The sequence below is a fragment of the Mus pahari genome, chromosome 6 (genome assembly GCF_900095145.1).
Source record: "Mus pahari chromosome 6, PAHARI_EIJ_v1.1, whole genome shotgun sequence".
Lineage (NCBI taxonomy): Eukaryota > Metazoa > Chordata > Mammalia > Rodentia > Muridae > Mus > Mus pahari.
In genome coordinates this window covers 79,129,782-79,148,545 of record NC_034595.1, presented here as the reverse complement: position 1 = coordinate 79,148,545, position 18,764 = coordinate 79,129,782, and the positions used below count along the sequence as shown (strand labels likewise).

At 46.8% G+C, this 18,764-nt stretch overlaps 1 protein-coding gene across 4 annotated transcripts in view; it reads right to left on the bottom strand.

The window, feature by feature from the left end:
• The window catches only part of Csmd2 (CUB and Sushi multiple domains 2), a 553,245-nt gene that overhangs the window by 469,514 nt on the left and 64,967 nt on the right, over positions 1-18,764 (bottom strand). For all 4 annotated transcript variants that reach the window (XM_029539695.1, XM_021199594.2, XM_029539696.1 and 1 more), the window contains exon 2: positions 12,810-13,026. In XM_029539695.1, coding sequence (XP_029395555.1) covers positions 12,810-13,026 — 217 coding nt within the window. The remainder of the gene's footprint in view (positions 1-12,809; positions 13,027-18,764) is intronic.

Sequence of the window (18,764 nt, the reverse complement as noted above, 5' to 3'; positions counted from 1 at the left end):
GAAGGAAGGAAGGAAGGAAGGAAGGAAGGAAGGAAGGAAGGAAGGAAGGAAGGAAGCAGGCAAATGGGGAGGGAGGGAGAGTCAGAGGCACAAAGAAGAACTGCTTAAAGTCACACCTTACTATTTAAAAGCTTATGGTTTAGGTCTAAATGAGGGGCCAGCTTATAGTTTCATCTTCCCAGAGCAAACAAGACCCAAGGTCAGCCCCACCCCCAACAAAGCTCATGGCCCAAGGTGTCCTGAGGCCTTGCCTGCCTGAGAGCTCCAAATAAACTTCTACACGGCTGTCTTGGAGCTGAAGTAGCTAAGGGAGCACCAGCTGTGGCACAAGGTGAACCCGGACAGGGGTATTTCTACCTTCTATAGAAGCCAGCCAAGAAGACGGCTGCTGGGATGCAGTTGGCTCTACCTCATGGAATCACCTAGGGATCCAGGTTCTCCCAGCTCCTGACTCAGGAAAGTTGAGAGGACAGCAGGTTAGGTTCTGAGCCAGGCCCGGACAGACAGCACGTGACATCTGCCCACCGGTTACCGAATCACGTGACGCTACCTAGCTCAGCAGGCAGCTGCTTCCCACCGACACGTCTACACGTCTGAGGAGAGGCAAGATGGATGGTGGGCAGTTAGCCTTCTCTGCCATGCTGCTTAATGTGCCAAGGGAAAATAAACCCTGACACCAAAGACAAATGGTGGCATTGTCGAGGGTTAAGTGCAATCTGTGAAAAGGGCAGAAATCACCCCAGAAAAATTAGTGATGCTCTCTGGCCCTTCTACACACATCTTGGCCACCACCCAGTCCCAAATATTGGGGCTGGATCAAGTTGTGGGGTTCCCCTAGATATGAGCCTTTGTTTGGTAAGTCAGGCGGATGAAGCAAACCTGGTGAAGAGAAGGGGCTGACATAAGGCTAGGATGTTGCTTAGTTGCTAGAGTGCTTGCCTTGTGTCCATGAGGCCCTGGGTTCAAGCCCAAGCACCAAATCCACATGACAAACCAACAACAAATATGATGACACATGATTATACTCCCCGCACATGGGAGGTACATGCAGGAGGATCGGACTCTAAAGGTCATCGTTAGTTTATACAGAGAGTTCAAGGCCAGCCTTGGGTGGAAAGCATTAATTGGCCATGGCATCAAGACAGCAGTAATGGAATAGCTGATTGGTTATAGTATAGTACCTAATTATCATGTGGGCAGCAAGCCAGAGTGGGGTGTGTGTGTGTGTGTGTGTGTGTGTGTGTGTGTGTGTGTGTGCTGAGTTATATTTACAGCCTTGCAGAAAGCTCTGTATAAAATTACTTTTCAGACAAAGCCAGCTACCTGGGTTCAGAGACATTCTCTACACAAAGACAGGCAGAGATAGGGAACCCCCCTGAGAAAGGGAGTCCCCCATTTTGCACCAAGCTCAGAAAGCCATCCAGTCATGGGGACTGCTACCTTAATAGTAAGTCTCCCCAACAACCAGGTCTCCTAATGGTACTTACCACAGTTCATCCTTACGCATTACAGCCCAAATTCTCTAAGTGTACAGTAGTTTGAAATTCAGTGCTTGTCTTCCGTTTGCTTAAGATCTCCCCACCCCCATTGCCACCACCACCCCGCCCCCACTTGCTCTGGCCATATATATTTCATGCATGTGAGTACACTGTCATTGTCTTCAGACACAGCAGAAGATGGCATCGGGTGCCCATTACAGATGGTTGTGAACCACCATGTGGTTGCTGGGAAATTGAACTCAGGACCTCTGGAAGAGCAGCCGGTGCTCTTAACCGCTGAGCCATCTCTCCCACCCCCATTTACTTAAGTTCTAAGAGAAAAAGGAATACAAGCCCTTGGGTGTGTCTGAGGTACCATTTCCGCTATCCAAGACAGGGAAAGCTAGAATGGACAGTAGGTTCAAACCTGTCTCAACCCTTGAAGACAACACCCCTAGGTTACTGGGGTCCCATGAGTAGCAGTTTTTTGTTGTCCTCAATTATTCAGGAAGTACGACTTAAGAGTAAAGGGGCCATTGTACTATCTCAGCCAGAGTACAACAGGCAACAGAGAAGCAGGGAAACATGCTGGAGTAGTCAACTTCACTCTGCAGTAATGCTGAATCCGTGACCATGGCAACACCATGGGCGGGGCCAGTGGTGAAGAGGAGTAGAGACAGCACCACCTGAGCTGGGCCTAGGGCTCCACCGTGCCTTAAATGTTTGCTGTTATTAAATAGCCAGCTGCACGATGAACAAGGAGAGACCTTGTCACATACCTGGGAGAGACCTTGTCACATACCTGGGAGGCCCTGCCATGAGTGGGAAAACTCCCAGTACCTCAATTCTGTTGCTCACCTGCCTCTGTATGACACCTGATGCCATCTCCTCCCTCTTCCATGTCTGCCCGGACCAACGAGGAGCGCATGGTATCCCTAGATCACTGCAGCTGCCTGTCAGAAGTTCAACTGTGGAGGACTCCTCCCTCAAACTCTTGTCAGTCAACCTGTGTGATATTGGATACCAGGCAGTTCTGAGAGTTGGAAGATGGGTTGGGGGTGGGGCATAGCTATACAGCCTCAGTGTAGCTGAGGTAATAATTCTCACTTCTGGGAAGATTAATGGAGAGAGAACTCATAAAGCCTTTGGCACTAGAGGGAAATATTTGCTCTAATCCCATATCTGAGTCTCGTCTAGTCCACCTAAATGGACAATCACAGGTCAAAGGATGCAGAGATGCCTTCCCCCCCCCCACACACACAATTGTATTCTTGACCAGGACTTGCTCTCTAAATGCTCTAGGGTCACAACTGGGCTCACGGGGACCTCAGCAGACATCCACTTCTCTCCAAATGTTTCCTATTTAAAGTCACCAAGGAAACTGACTACAGTGACCCAAACTACAAAACATCACCCTGTCTCCAAAAGCTCCGGCCAGCCAGACCCCACAGACTGTGGCTCCTCGGCTCACACAGTGACTCTCCATTTGGTACCGGTAACCCTCCTGAGGAAAGACACAGCTCCCAGAAACATATTTGCCTTGGGATACACATTTTTGAGCATTTAGGTGAATCAAACATATCCACTTTTCCAATATTGGGGGTTTGAGAAAATCCATAATGTCTTTGGCCTCAAGCCCTCTTCCTATTAATTATTAAACCCTTGTGTGTTTCGAGGGTAATTGAATCCATGTTTCTAATTAGTTTACACTTAATTCATCAGAACAATTTTTAAAGGGCTGATGGATGTCCCAATAAGCCTCATGGGCAGTTAATGAATCTTTACTTAAGAGGAAATTGGATACCCACCAAACTGTTAGCAGTGGCTACCTCAAGGGAACAGGTTGGGACAAGGGCTGGGGATGGAGGCAGTGGGGCCCTGTTTTTTTGTTGTTGTTTGTTTTGTTTTTGTTTTGTTTTTTTTCTGGTATTCTGTTTGACTTTTCTGAAGCATTGGGTACTTATTGCTTTAAGAAGTGAGGTGGAGTTTCTTTCAGCCAACATCTCTGGTAGGCAAAGGCTGGTTTAGGGCTCTCGAGAACCACAGTTCACTCACTTATCCTCTGACCTCTTGGCAGTGTAGAGCCCTGGGACTCTTAACCCTCTCCCTGTGTGCTGTTGACAGACAGGTGGCAAGAACAGCACCAGTTAAAAACCTTCCCATATGCCCCTGCTTCTCCAAGGACACATGTCAAGCTCCCCATAAAGCATACAAAGTCCCTGGTGATGTGGTCCCTCTACACTTCACAACTACCCTCCAGCCACAAATGAATTGGCCTCTCTGCATCTTGCCTCTCTGCTTTGCCTAAACATATCATCATGGCTTACCTTCCCCTAATTCCTCCCTTTGCAATCCCTTCTTCTAGAAAGCATCCATTCATCTGTACATCCATCCATCCATCCATCCACTCATCTATCCATCCATCCACCCACCTATCCACCCACCCATCCATCCACCTATCCATCCATCTATCCATCCATCCATTCATTCATTCATCCACTGGGTAGATATCTGGGTAGATATCATATGACCCCTTGTCATATGTCAGGCTCTGAAGTAGGCCTTGGAGCTATAGTGAAGGGAAAAGAGCTCTGGAATCACTTGCAGAACTATGGGGTGGATACAAGTCATACACATATAAACCCTGGAAAGGTAGATTGTGGTCGCCTAAGTAAGTGTCTCCCTCAGGTCAGGAAGAAGTGTATACCGAAAAAAGAATCTATTGTGGTTTAGTTGTGAAATGCCTCCTGTAGTCTCATGCACTCAGAACCTGGCTATAAGTTTATGAGCTTTGGGAAAGCCACTGGACATTTGAAGAATCAAATGTCCCCGCTAGTCTCATGGACTAAGGGTGTGGCTATAAGCTAATGGACTTGGGGGAAGTGACAGAACCTTGAAATCTTGGACCTGATGAATAGATGAACCAATTACTAGGTTCATTGTGTGCTGGCATCATTGGGAGGTGGGTCCTAGGAAGTAGATCATTGGACATGTGTTCTCTAACATACATCCCTCCTTAGCTTCTTCCCATATCTCCCTTTTACTGCTTCCTGGCCTCTATGATGTAGTCTGCTCCACTCTACCACATTTTCCCCACAGACTGACACTTCTGAACCCCTGATCCAAAATAATCGTTGTCTCCTTTGAGGTTGTCTGTGTCAGGCATTCTGTCACAGCAGCAGGACAAGTGACTACTGAAGATCCCTTGGCAGAGGACATAACAACTGAGTGGAGATGTGGAGAATGAGAAGTAATCAAGAAAAGGAGTAGCTGGAAGGAGAGCATCTCAGGCCCTAAGATAAGCACCCACAGAACCCCACCCCCACCCCACCCCAGATGAGGACTGCTTCCTAGCTCTGCTCTCAGCATTGTCTACTCTCTGCCCTATTAGTCACTTGGCTCCCTCAAGATTCTGGAAGTTCCTTGAAGGAAGAAGCTGTCTCATTAACTGTTATATCTCCAACACCTGGCACTCCTGGTAGGCATCCAATAAACGTCAAACTACGACAATGAACAGATCAACAAATGTGTCTAGCACCGCGGCTGGCACACAATGGGTTTGCTGTGTCACGTAACATCTTGTCCTTTCCCGTGTCCTCTCTGTCTCATCCTACCAGAAGATTTCTCCTTTATCCCCAGGGGTCCTCTCAACTGCCTCCTGTTCACAAAGGCGCATCCCCAAAGGATTCCAGAGAGAGGACTTGCCAAGGACAGCCTTGTTGGTGTGCAAAGGACAGTATGGAGCCCAATGGGAAGGTCCGATGGGGGCATCTGCTGCAATCCATATTCATAAGGAGATAGTAAATCTGGCAAATTTGTGGCTCATGACAACTTCCAAACAGGTGTCTAACGCCAGTTGAGAGAGATCTGCAACCAGCTCCAAATGACTGCGACTCCATTCCACCTTAGGCCGATGACAGAATGTCTATTGCCAGTAACTGAGCGAATGAGTCGTAGCACTTCCCATAACGGGAGCCCAAATGTCTAAATTAAGGGATGCTTAGCTGTGCTTAACTGGGGCAGTCATCGCTAGCGCCCTATAAACCCTCTGACTTACAGAGAGGCAGTTTATTAGCAGAGCCTCCATAGATTACGTTGGCTGGTGCTCCATTAGCAAACTTCATTCCACATTAAACTGCAGTTCAATGGGATGTTTGCCAGCTCTGAAAGGCCATCTAATTGTACAAAAGCAGAGACGTGGGGATTGTTTCAGTAATTCATCCAGGCAAGGCTGACACTGCATTATCTGGAAGGCACTTTGTTCCTTTCTTGCTAATTTCCAAACTCCTACAGGCTCCTCAGCCTCCAGGACCATTCTCCACCCCGTTCTCCCACCCTGATCCATTATGAGAAGAAACTGATCAGCTCCTATTGTAAATTTAATTTCAAGCAGCCAGACGCTGCCTTCTGGCACCCCAGGATGTAGCTGCTTGTGAATAGCACTAGATGAGATGGGAGATCTTGCAAGGAGATGCTCTGAACTCCTGCTGGAGAGAGAGGCAGGCGCAGGGAGATGAATGGCGTCTTCAGATACTGCAAGCTGTGCTCCACGCACGGTGCCTACTGGCACCTCTCCGTCAGTGATGCCAGGTGTGGCTGCTGATGCAGTGTCACTGAGGAAGCTCTGTTTCACAGAGGGGGAAACTGAGGCTCAGATGGGTTAACTTGTTTGCCCAAGGTCACTGAAAGAGAAAGCAGATTGAGTGGGAGCCGGTCTGAAACTGAGGCCCTTGAATGTTCAAGTCAAGTGTCCCTGGTGTGTCTTAGCTTCAGCGCCACTGCATTTGCAGGCAGAGAGTCATTTGCTATGCACAGGCATCCTGCGCATCCTGAGATTTGTAGTAGCATCCTTGGCCTCAACCCGCCAGAGGCCATTGGCATCCTGAGACATGCAATCAAAAATGTCTAGGATGGTTAGGACTATAGCGCAGTGGTAGAGCACTTGCCTAGCATGCTGGGGGCCCTAGGTTCGATCCGCAGTAATACCACATTAACACACACACACACACACACACACACACAAAACCTCCAAGAATTGTCAGAGGTCCTGTGAACATTTAGATTGCATTCCGTCAATAGCCACTGCTCCTTCTTACAACTTGGAAATTTATGCTTGCACTTTCTAGGGTTTTATTTGTACCTCATACATTTCAAGACAGTATACACATATGGTTTTATATAATCGTCATTCGCCAACCACAGAGGAACTAAGATAGATACATTATGATAGGCCCATTTTATAGATGGGGATACTGAGGGCAGTGTGGAAGCAGCCCACCAGGGACTCACAACTGGGTAGGAGCTGTAGCTCTTGCATGCTGTCCTTGTGCACCGGTAAGAGCACAGTTCCCTGTGTGGCTCTGACACAGCAAAATCTGGTGAGATACTTGCCTCTGCCCAAAGCACTTAGTTTCCAATGGGGGTTAAATCGCAGCTCATAACTCACCCAGGAGTGAGCAGCTGCAGAAAGGTGGGTTTGAAGGGTTGGAAGTTGACTACTAAGCAATCATGATACGGTAAAGATGATCAGGGCGCTGGAGGGATGAGGAGAAGAGGGGAGTGTGAGGAGAGCAGACACTGCCAAGTGCCTGCCTGCTGAGGTGAGGGAATAAATACAGAGACCTGCAAGGAATGCAGGTGGAGAGAAGGCGGCTGCAGGCCTCTGGACTCCAGTCCACCATCAGGGTGGAAGAGGAAGGGAAAGAGAACTATTATGGCATCCAGAACACACGGATCTATTCCGTGCACACAAAGCACACACACATTTTACCTTGTACACACATTTCATACACACATTGCACACATACTCATTAGACAGATATTCGATATATTGCACATACCTAATGCTCTATCCCATATGCACTCGTGGCACACGTATGCATGCTACGTGTTCCACATCTATGCTGCAAGCATAAACTTGCTGCATTGCATAGCACACAACATATACCTACAGTGCATAGTAATCAACCTCTCCCTGAGCTCAGTCCTCTCTCGGGGTCTTCCTGCAGTGCCTTCAGTTCCCTGATGGAAGGGTCTGGTGGGAAGCATCGGGACCGAGCCAAAGCCTTTCAGAAATGCTGGGGCTCTTAGGCTCAAGCACTGGAGGGCAGAAAGGATGCAGGCAACATTTCCGGAGCGTGTGGGGACCTGCGGCAGAAAGCTCACGTATCAGCCCTGGAAGATGAGACAGTCACCTCCACTTCACAGATAAGGCTCGGCAAAGTCAGGCTTGCATGACATCATGGCATTAATAAAAATAGAGATTAAGGGCTAGAAATGAGAATTAGAGGGTGGGGCAGTGTGCCTGCTTAGCAATCCCTAGCATTGCAGCATATACATCTTGTATGTATGTATGTATGTATGTATGTATGTATGTATATGTGTTTATGTATGTACATACACACACACAGCTCTTATTGTGATGTCTCATGGGATAATACTACAAGAGACTACTCACTTGTTTTCTAGATGAAGAACAACATCATTGCAAAAACATGCTGGCCAGCCATGCCCTGGCCAGTGGGTAGGACATTGTCCTGTACACATGCTCCACGCATCACATCACATACATATTAGATGTATGTGTGCTATATATTGCAAACACCAAATGCATGTTCATGGTGCATCGCATAATATCCATTATTTGCATATTCATGATCTAGGATATGCATGTGTATGGAACATGCATGTATGCACCTCACATTTTCCTGTGGACTGGATTTTACTACAGGCTCACAGGAATCGTTTTCTCAAACATCACCGAATCATCCTCTATGGATCTTCTATTCCCTCCCAATCCCCAGAAAGACGCTAGTGACCCTTGGGACAACTGTTTCTCATAACACAAGAATCCACCCCATCTCCTCTCTCCATTGTTCTGGTCCTGGCTACCACCTGACCTGGTGGTCTCCTGAGCAGACCCGTTTCCCTGTGTCTCTCAGATAGTAACCAGATTGTTCCAAAATCCTCTGCTTAAAGACCTCCGTCTGAAGGGTATCTGCAATGTACGGACGGCTAACATATGGCACGGTGAGATGTGACATGCTTTCCCTCTGTCACTCTGACAAGGTGTGACACTCCCACTGTTGCACAGCATTGCAATGGAGATTCCGGCCAGTACTTGTGTGCAAACAGAAAGGGAAGGGCTCTCCAAGCTAGGAATGCACAAGTCACATTGCTCGCACGCAGAGATGCATACAGGACTGTGTGGAGCAGAGGGGGATTCAGTACGGTTAGAGGGCACAAATCCACATTTCTACGGATTAGCAAAAATGCAATCGGGAAAATCAATTCGATTCACAATGGCCTCAAAAGAGTAAAAACCTGCTAGTTGTCCTGCTCAAGATGGAGCATCAAGGCTACGGTGGGACTCCACGCCACCTGTGGCCCGAGGTGTGAAAGAGATAGGTCAACTTTGGAAACAAAAACAAAGAGTTGTACAGAACTCAAGACTTCCTTCAGAAGATACCCGGCCTAGCCAGTCAGGTTCCATTAAGGAAAGGTTAGCAGGATGTTGACAGAGAGATGCAGTTTAAAATATGCTTCAACCATGAGCAGGGTGAAAATCGTGGGGGAAAGTGAAGAAATCTTGTACTTGAAGACAGGAGAAAAGAAGTGCCATGAAGAACGCTTAAAAATAGAAAGCTTCAAACATCAGGGACAGTTACAACCTGGAAGGAGAATGGTCGAAGCCTGGAATGGGAGTGGTCGAAGCCTGGAAGGGGCGTGGTCAAAGCCTGGAATGGGAGTGGACGAAGCCTGAATTGGGAGTGGTCAAAGCCTGGAAGAGGAGTGGACAAAGCTCTGCTGCTGAAGAATGCAGTCCTGTTAGGAACTCTTAAAAAGTCGGTGATGTTTTAGGGATAAGAGCCATGCCTAAACAATGCCATTGAGATATTAAAATAGAGGAACTGGCAAAGGCCGCCGGATAAATGTAATTCCAAAAAAAGTGTGTGGGGGCGGGAGGGGGGATGGCAATATTAGTATCTAAGTAAAATTCAAGGCAAAAGAAATCATTGAATAAGGAAGGTATTTTTTTTTTTTATATCAGGAAAATAAAAAAATCACAATGAAGATTCAATGTTTAACAGTATTTACCGGGAGTTGGGGAAATGGTTCGGTGGCTAAGACCATATTGATCTTGCAGAGGACCAAGTTCCAAATGCCCTCTCCTGGTCTCTAAGGGCACCTGCTCTCACCTTACATGCATGCAAGCATGCACACATGTGCGCACGCACACAGAAAAACACATACACTTAAAAATAATAAATATAATTCTTTTTTAAATGGACTGGGCTAGAGAGTTGATTCACTGAGTAAGATCAGTTGCTTTGTGAGCAGAAAGACCTGCGTCTGAATCCCCGGCACCTGGCTGGGGGCGGCTGTGCACAAGCCTGTGATCTCAGTGCTATCGGGGAGTGGAGACAGGACGATCTCGGGGGCTTGTTGGCTGCCTGCCATCAAGTTCCAGGTTCAGTGAGACACCCAGAATCAAATGAGTCAGGCAGAGAACAATAGAGCCTGGTATCATTCTCTGGCCCTTCTGCATGCAGGAGTACCCACATACACATGTGTTCACCATACATGCATGCCATACTGCATGCATGACAATGTAAAAAAATGTCTAGGCTGGGGGTACAGAAAGTGTTTTAAAACTTATAAATAGCAGTAACCACAACTCTGTAAGCCTGAGACCAGTCCATTGCTTATCTAGATGAATATCAATTAAACAATAAATAAGAAATTAGAAAAAAACCCAGAGGATTAATAACATGAATTTTCACCCTTCAATGCAAAATATTTGATTTTTCCAATACCCATAGAACATTTATAAAATAGGGTCTTAAAAAGGAAGCAGGAAAATCAACAATCTCCTAAAGTCGAAAGGCATAATCCAATCATAATGCAATAAAACTAGATCATAAGTTTTAAGAGAACAAACAGATAACACTTGAAATTCTGAGGAGAAGCCTCCAGAGTCAAAGCAAGAACAAAACTGCAATTAGAAACTCTTTCTGAAATAACAACTACCCATCAGAATTTACAGGATATGGTCAAAGTTGCACTTAGGGGAAAATGCCTCTTAATGCTTTTATTATCAAACAAGAAATAATGGGACTAATTCAATTCATGAAACCCGCAAAGAGCAACGTCAGCCCAAGGTAAGTGGAAGAAAAGAATGGAGAAAGGTAAAAGCAGAAATCAATATGTTAGATAATGGAGAAAGAATAAAATTGATAGCCCCAGCACTGGGGGTTTTAAAAGACCAATAAAACAGGAAAATGCCTGTCAAGACTGAGGAGGTGGAAAGAACATGGGTGCCCACAAAGAAGCAGAGGCAGAACGGGGCGCCTTGAAGACAGAGGCACACAGTCCTGGGCCCTTCTGGGACGATGGCTGATTTCCTTGACACACACAAAGATGACAACCGACTCATGAATGAGACAACCTGGGGAAATCAGTCAGCTCTAATGTGAAGATTCAGAAGAACCTGAGAGTCCATGCCTCCAGAGGTGCCAACCGGTCCCTCCCAGGATGGCACACCCCTATGTTCTCTGGGCTCATTTCTCCTCCTGGCTTTACCAGTGTGTGACCTCCCACGGGACCAGGGGAGCTCAGAGGCAGAGGCATCCTTCCAACTCACCCTCCCGGTGGATGCTGTGAATGGGACAAGGTGGGAAGCCCTCCATTGGTCGGGGTAACCTACCAATGGACAACTGGAGCCAGGTAACCAGATGAGCCTCTTCAGGGTGGGCTGGGCTTAGGAGGAACACCCTCCCAAAAGCCCCAGTGCCACCCATGCCTGTGGCCTGGAAACTTTCCCTAGACACCCACAAAGCACAGCTGTCACATTCCTCTTTCAGTGCCCCCACCCCCCCGCGGCCCTACAAAATCCAGTCCCACCAGCCACCCTTGTGCTGCTTTGCCTGTACGGCACCCACTGAGATAGGCCATACCTGTCTCCACATTAGCATGTGAACTCAGTGGTGACAGGGCCTTTCATCCGCTGGCTGTTATGTTCCCCCCAGAACTTGGGACAGCACTAGTATGAAACAGATATTCACAGAATATTTGTGGAATGAATGAATGAAAGAGGACTTTAGTCCCTTTAACAGGTTTCATTAAATATCACCTCTATGCCACACTGTATGCGACATCATAGGAAGACAGATAAGCCCTGTCATGCCTGGGAGACACTTCCTTAACTCTGCGGCAGGCTTCCCAGACTCACGGGCTAGGGGAGCCACCCTGCACACGCCGGTGTGTAGAAACACCCTCGAGCCAGCTTAGAGAGTAAGCCCAAGCGAAGGACTAACCCGTTAGGGCTCTGAGAAGCTTGGAAGCTTAAGTGAGAAGACGGAGCTAAGGCTTGTGACAGGGCATAGCAGGCCTCCAGGGCAATGAAGCACAGAAAGCTATTGTGATGGGGCTATGCACCCAGAAGTCTGCCATTCCTGCAAATGGTGACACTCTCCAACCATCTTCTCATCTGTAACCTCCTTGTCTTGGGAGGCAACGCAGTGGAAAAGCTCTGAGTCATCTCAGCCTCACTCAGACATGATAGAGTTAGAGAGGATGAGCCCCATCTCAAAGTCTCAATGCTAGTCCCACAATCAAGGTATCCAAATGCAAGGGCTATTTCAGTATGTCTCTGTGGTTCCAGACCCATGCTCCATGACAGCAACACCCTTCACTCGCAGCCCTCAGCCCCACATGACTCAGAGTCAGGTGAAAATGTAAGCATTTTCTCTGTGTGTGGAGGATATACCCAACAAGCAGACAGATAGACAAAGATCTACTTATGTTGGCAAAAGTAGTTTCCATGAAAAGACTGGGATTTAGGTGCCGAGGGAGGGCCCCATAGAAAGGAAGTCAACACCCCACCTAAGACCAGATCCATCCACATTTGGGGAGAAAAGGGGCTCATGATGCCCTGCCCCTTCCTGAGGATTTCAAGCAGTTAATAATTACTGGAGGGGAGAAAGATGCATTTTCTCCGGTGGTGTAGGCACTGGTAAGGTGCCCACTGCTTCTGTAAAGAAGGCCTTGCCCATGCTTTGGTAAGTAACCCTAATTTAACTCTTTGGTTCATACACATATGAAGGGAGGCTGTGATAAATGAAAGGAGAAGACTAACTGGAAGGTAAAGGGAATCAATGGGAGTAGGAGAGGGGAAAAGAGTGTTTATGAACAAAATACATTATACGCATTGTGATATATGTAATGAACACAAGCTGATGTCAACTTAAATAACAAAGTAGAATCCCTCTGTTCGCCAGGATTGGCTCAGACACAGCAGCTTGCAGCAGGATGGAGAGAAGAGAATGGTACCTTGTCCGAAGGTTCTCTGCCTGGGGTGGGCCATCAAACACTGATAGGACATCAAAGTCCTCTTCCAGAGCGAAGGACTGGAACACGAGCTGGATCCTGTGCTGGTCCTCCGCGGTGATGGTCCACGTGCAGTTGGCATAATTGGGGTAGCCGTAAGGGAACCCTGGGCTCTCCACTGTGCCATTGGGACCCTGAAGGTGGAATGTGCAGTTCTGGCCTGGGAAAGAGAAAGGGCAAAAGGTCAGTGTGGACATGAGAACCTTCCAGGAATTTCTAAGAGGTTTTGACCATGTCAAAGAACCATCACTTGACCGAGGGTTTCTTATGGGCTGCCCCGGGATGGGTACCCAGCCTGTCCCCGTGTGGCACATTGTGTTCCGTCATGTTGAAGCTTCAGGACAGCTCTATAAGATGAGAGCTGATGCTCATAGCTTAAAGACAGCCACAGCCACAACCAGACTGCATCATAGACCTTTCAACGAAGCCAGGGGACCATCTCAAACCTCCCGTTGCCTGTGACTTCACTATCCTCAGCCGATGTCCTCACTTCCCCACCCTTGCTAGAAAATATAAGCCAAGAATGCGTCTGCCACAAACTGCACTCCTTCCTCCTCTGCCTAAATGGGATCACTGCAGTCATACCCTTCCTGGTCCTTTAAGGACATTTCTTGTACATGCTCTGCTGTTTCCTCTCCACTGGAGTTTTCTCACTTCAAATGTGTTCCAGACTCTACCTTTCATAAAACCAACCCCACCCCACTCCTTCTACAGCCTGGCTCTGTCCTCTACTCCACAGCTAGACCGACTGGAAGCACGGGCTGCCTCCTGATCCTTCTCCATTCTCAACAGCTCTGCCTCACTGTCCCCACATGTCTACCTGAGAGCAGGGACAGCAAGATCACAGACCAGTGCTGGGCATATGCAAACCATCTTCACGCCAACTGACCTCTTGGAGCCCTTCACACTACTCAACTGCCACAGCCCAGGCTGGCCCCTGTGCTTGACAGCTGTAAATCTGGCTCAAAGAGCGCTTCAGATGGACAGTGAGTCGGGGTAGCAGGGCTTGGAGAGGTAGCATTTCTACTTGGTTCTCTTTACTATTGATGCTTCTGCTAGACTTGAACCTCACTAAAGCAGCCACACCCTGGCTTCCTCTCATGCCACTGTGCCCTCTTGCTCTCATCTGATGGCTCTGCTTCCTTCGCAGGCTCAACGGTAGAGCCTCTTATCTCTGTCTTGCCCAGAGGACTTCCCACTCATGCATTGATGGCGAACAACTGCACAGTGCAAGCCAGTTGCCACCTCTGGGCTCCAGGCATGACTACTTTGGGGTGAATGCCCACTCTCCTGACATCTGCTGCTCCTTTGCTTAGGGGATGGGATGGTGTCGCCACCATAAAGTCTAAATAAGACTGGAAGTGACACCTTTTTCTTCACAGCCCCGAGGCCAGTGTCTGTCTCTCTCTTTCTCTCACACTCCCACCCTCCTATATCAAGCTCTGTCTTGGACTCCCAATTCCTTAGTCATGTACTCTGGCCCTTACCAATCTATTTTCATTCAGAGGCATCCTTTCAAGACAGAGCTAGAACTGAGTCACCCCCCCCCCCATCACCACTGCCTCCGACATTCAGTGGCTCTTCCCTGATCATCGACAAGGAAAGGGAAAGGAAACTAATGTCTACGGGGGGGGGGGGTCGTCTCTACATGGTTTGTTGCCTCGAAACCTCTCCCTCCCTATACTCCAGCTTCCCAGCCAAAGTGTTGCTTGGTCCTGTGCACCTACAGTTTCTCATGACACACTTAGCAGTGTGCTAAAGCTGTGCCACCTTCACCTCTGTCTGCCAGTACTTAGCATGACAGCATACTTCCTGCTTCTATATGGACATGTGAAGATATAAACATAAGGGCAGGCACCATGCGGGTTGAAATCTTTGCATCCTGCCTTCTCAGTAGCAGGCAGGTACACAGTCAGTTCTCAATCAGCTAGTAGGGTCTTTGTATTCCGACAATGGTTGTCTAGATAGCTCTAAGACCTCTGCCCTCGGGGACTTGATATTCACAATAGCCACATGGGGTAGACACTATTGTATCTTCCCTTACAGAGGCTGAATTAGAGCGGAGAGGAATTAAAGAACAGGGCCACAGCTACCATGACTCAGTGTTGGGACTTCATGTAGCCAAGCTACTTCCTCTACGATGGCGCTGATAAGTTGACTCAACACTAATTTTTTAAAACCACTTTAGGGATTAACTGACGAAGGACACTTAATCTCTAAATGACTTTAATATTAAGAAATCTCTTAATATAAAGTATTCCATTAAGGGGGAAAAAGTTAAGGGCTTCTGGATAAATGCTAAAGAGGCATTTAATAAAATTAGACATGTAATTCTGATTTTAAAAAAAAGCATTCAGAAGAAGGCAGAAGAACGCCGCCTTCCATTCATCAGCCCTGTACTTTAGGTGAAGCATCTGATAGGGCTCAAAAGAAACGAGACAGAGATGTCAGCATCCTCTCTAGGACCACGTGCCTGACTGGAAAAGCTCAGCATGCAGCACCAGAGAGAGAAATGAGAACTGGAGATGCAAAGAGATGGCTGCCAGACGGTATGCTAATGTGCCCAGGAAGTCCAAAGGAATCGATCATAAAGCTATTAGAACTAAGAAGAAGTTTCAGCAAAGTAACCCAATGCAAACCATGCAAAGTCAATAAAGTTCGTCGACGCCAGTCACAGATGGAAGCAGGATGGAGTTCCTTTCACGGCAACTACACAGTGCATAGTGCACACAGAAATAAACTGGCAGAGAAATGTGTAGGTGGGCTCTTGGATGTAGCTCATGATGTGGGACTCACCTAACATGGGAAGCTCTGGGATTCCACCCTCAGTGTCATGAAACAAGGGAGGGAGGGAGGGAGGGAGGGAGGGAGGGAGGGAAGGAGGGAGAAAAACTGGTAAGTACTTTATGGAAAGAAGTTTTACAGAGGGATTTTTTAAAAATCAGGATAATTGGAGAGAAATGATGGAGTCTTGAGTGGAAAGGTCTAACTACTGAAAGGTTAATTTATAATATTAACCTCTCAAAAAGTTATTGAAAAGCTAATTTATCTGCCTGACGCAATGCTCATCAAAAGCCCAAGGACGTGTGTTTTAACTCTGGGAAAATGATACCTAAATTTAACTGGAAAAATGGGTTATTTGGACAATGTGTTGTCTTTTAAAGGGTAGAAAATCTACTATTTTCATAATGACGAATACTAAATCGTATCATGACTGGCATGTGGAAACTGTGGGGGAGGGGCCTCAGTGATCAAATACAGCATGACGTAGCACTACAAGGAAAGAAAGGAGGAAGGAGGGAGGAAGGAGGGAGGAAGGAAGGGGGGAGGGAGGCGGGAGGGAGGGAGGAAATGAGGAAAGGGAAGGAAGAAGGATAAAACTGAGATAAAGGAGGTTTTTTTAAATCAACAAAAAAAAAAAAATTGGAGAACAAAGTATTTAACTATTTCAGCAAATAATTATCTTCTGAATTCAGAGCATATATCAAAGTAAATTCCATGTAGAATAAAGGGCTAACAAAGTGCTTTAAAAAGAATCCATGTTATAAAGTTATCAGAGACGATGCAAATAAATATTTGTGGTTTTCTAATTTTCTTAAAGATACTGTAAGATTAATGGTTTTATATAAATGTGTATGTGTGAATATGCATGTGTGTGTAAGTGTGTATGTGTGTGAGTTGGTGAGTGTGTATGTGTGGGAGCACGTTTGTATGAATGTGTGGTGTGTGTATCTGTGAGTGTGAACATGCATGTGTGAGTGTGTGAAAGTGTGTGAGCTGCTTACTGTATATGTGTGTGTCAAAGATATACAAACATTAGGTTGAAGAGTAACACTTCATTACAGGAAGTATGAGTACCGGTTACTAATAACAGCAAATGGGACAAACGCTGTATATGAATATTGGGCAAGGTACAAAAAGGTTCACAAATGAAGACAAACCCGACACCCAACCACAAATATAAAGAAATAGAACTTCCGTGTTACAGCCTCCCATAGGGCCCAGGTGCCCCTCCCTAAACATCCCTTTTTGCTACAGGCACCAAGATTGCTTCACCTCAGGACCTTAAAAGTCTGGTGGTAGCCCAGTGATGTCACTGCATTGGTTCATTCCTCTATATCAGTCCTAAGATAAGTCTCAGATCGTGGACTTGAATAGAGACTCCATCCACCCATGGAAGCAGCACTGTAACTGTACCCTTTCGGAGTGCATAGAGTGTTTCGGACATATAGGCTCCTCAGAGTCTTAATATCTGACCTTGTTCATGTCTAGTACAACCATTGATACCAACATTGCCACCATCCCCAACATTGCCACCAGGGATGAATGCCAAATCTGGAGACACTGACTTGGAATCTGGGAATGATTGTGGTGGTTTGAATACGCTTGGCCCAGGGAGTGGCACTATTAGGAGGTGTGGCCTTGTTAGAGGAAGTTTGTCTTTGTGGGTGTGGGCTTTAAGATCCTTATCCCAGCTGCCTGGAAGCCAGTTTTCTCCTAATGGCCTTCAGAGGAAGATGTAGAACTCTCAGCTCCTCCTGCACCATGCCTGCACCCTGCCATATTCCCACCTTGATGACAATGGACTGAACTTCTCAACCTATAAGCAAGCCCCAATTAAATGTTGTCCTTACAAGAGTTGCTTTGGTCATGGTGTCCATTCACAGCAGTAAAACCCTAACTAAGCCAATGATCTTTCCTGCTATAAAGAAAAGAGCAGAGGATTCCAGAACATGGACCTTGAAAACACTACCCAGGTCACAGGACAATAAGGGTGAAAGAGACGGAGGCAGGAGACAGATACAACAGAGGAAGAGAGCCAGAGAGCAGTTCATAGAGAAGATGGTGACAGAGAGTAAAGAATGTCACCGAGAGACTACAATGAGGGCCTTGGAGGAGGTCACTCATTTTCATATCTAAATGGCCCCTCTGGAAGTAAGACCGTGTAGCATGAGAGAGCCCACTCTTGGCTCCGGCGCATCCCAGGCGCTGGGAATCCAATCCGTGTTTGCTGAGAAGATACATCAACTACTGCAAAGGTGAGCAAGAGGGGCTAAGCAAGGAGTGCAGAGGCTAGGCTGCACCAGGCAGACACAGAGCTGGCTGGCGAGAGGGGGCAAGGCCACCGTATGTGAAATAATAACATACATTCTGTTCTTTGTAGAGCACTTGAAAACTACAGGCAAGGTTTAAAAGGATGAAGTAATTTGAATCTCACATTCCTTCAGAGGCGATGGCTATTAATAGTCTCATTTTCTAGACCCCCCCCCCCCCGGTGCATAGTTAACATTGTTCAAAAAATACCCTACATGTCCTTTGGAAGTAAATTATTCTTCCACTTTAGATTACAAAAGGCAATGTCTACTTATAATCCGCATAGATGCACATGTACAAGTAAGTTTATTTACAGCCTCGCTCCTTTAGAACTAGAAGGGTACTCTGTACTCCCTCTCTCGAGCACTGACCAGTGTTAGCCAAGTTAGCACCCAGGCAGGCAACCCCCTGCCCCCGCCTCCCCCTCTCTCACGCAAGCATATGGACACATTCTGGGAGAACGCTTTATGATTTTGTTTTTAAAATGAGATTGCAGTTCAGCTCATTTCTCTGCAACTTGCTTGCTAACTTAACAATACGTTGGGGACACCTTTCGGGTCAGTAGCTACAGATCTAACTTATTTTCTATATAAATGTATAATATTGCCTGGCATGGATGTATCTCAATGTATTCAGTCACTCCTCTGAGTACGGCCATTTAGGTCATTTCTTGGTTTTCTTTTGTAACAATTCAGTAAACACAACATGAGTTTTTGCCCCCTAAGATACTGAAACTGTTCATAAACTGCATTTTAAAAGGATACCCGATGTCCCAATGTGTGGTTATCCTAGAGTTTACTCAAC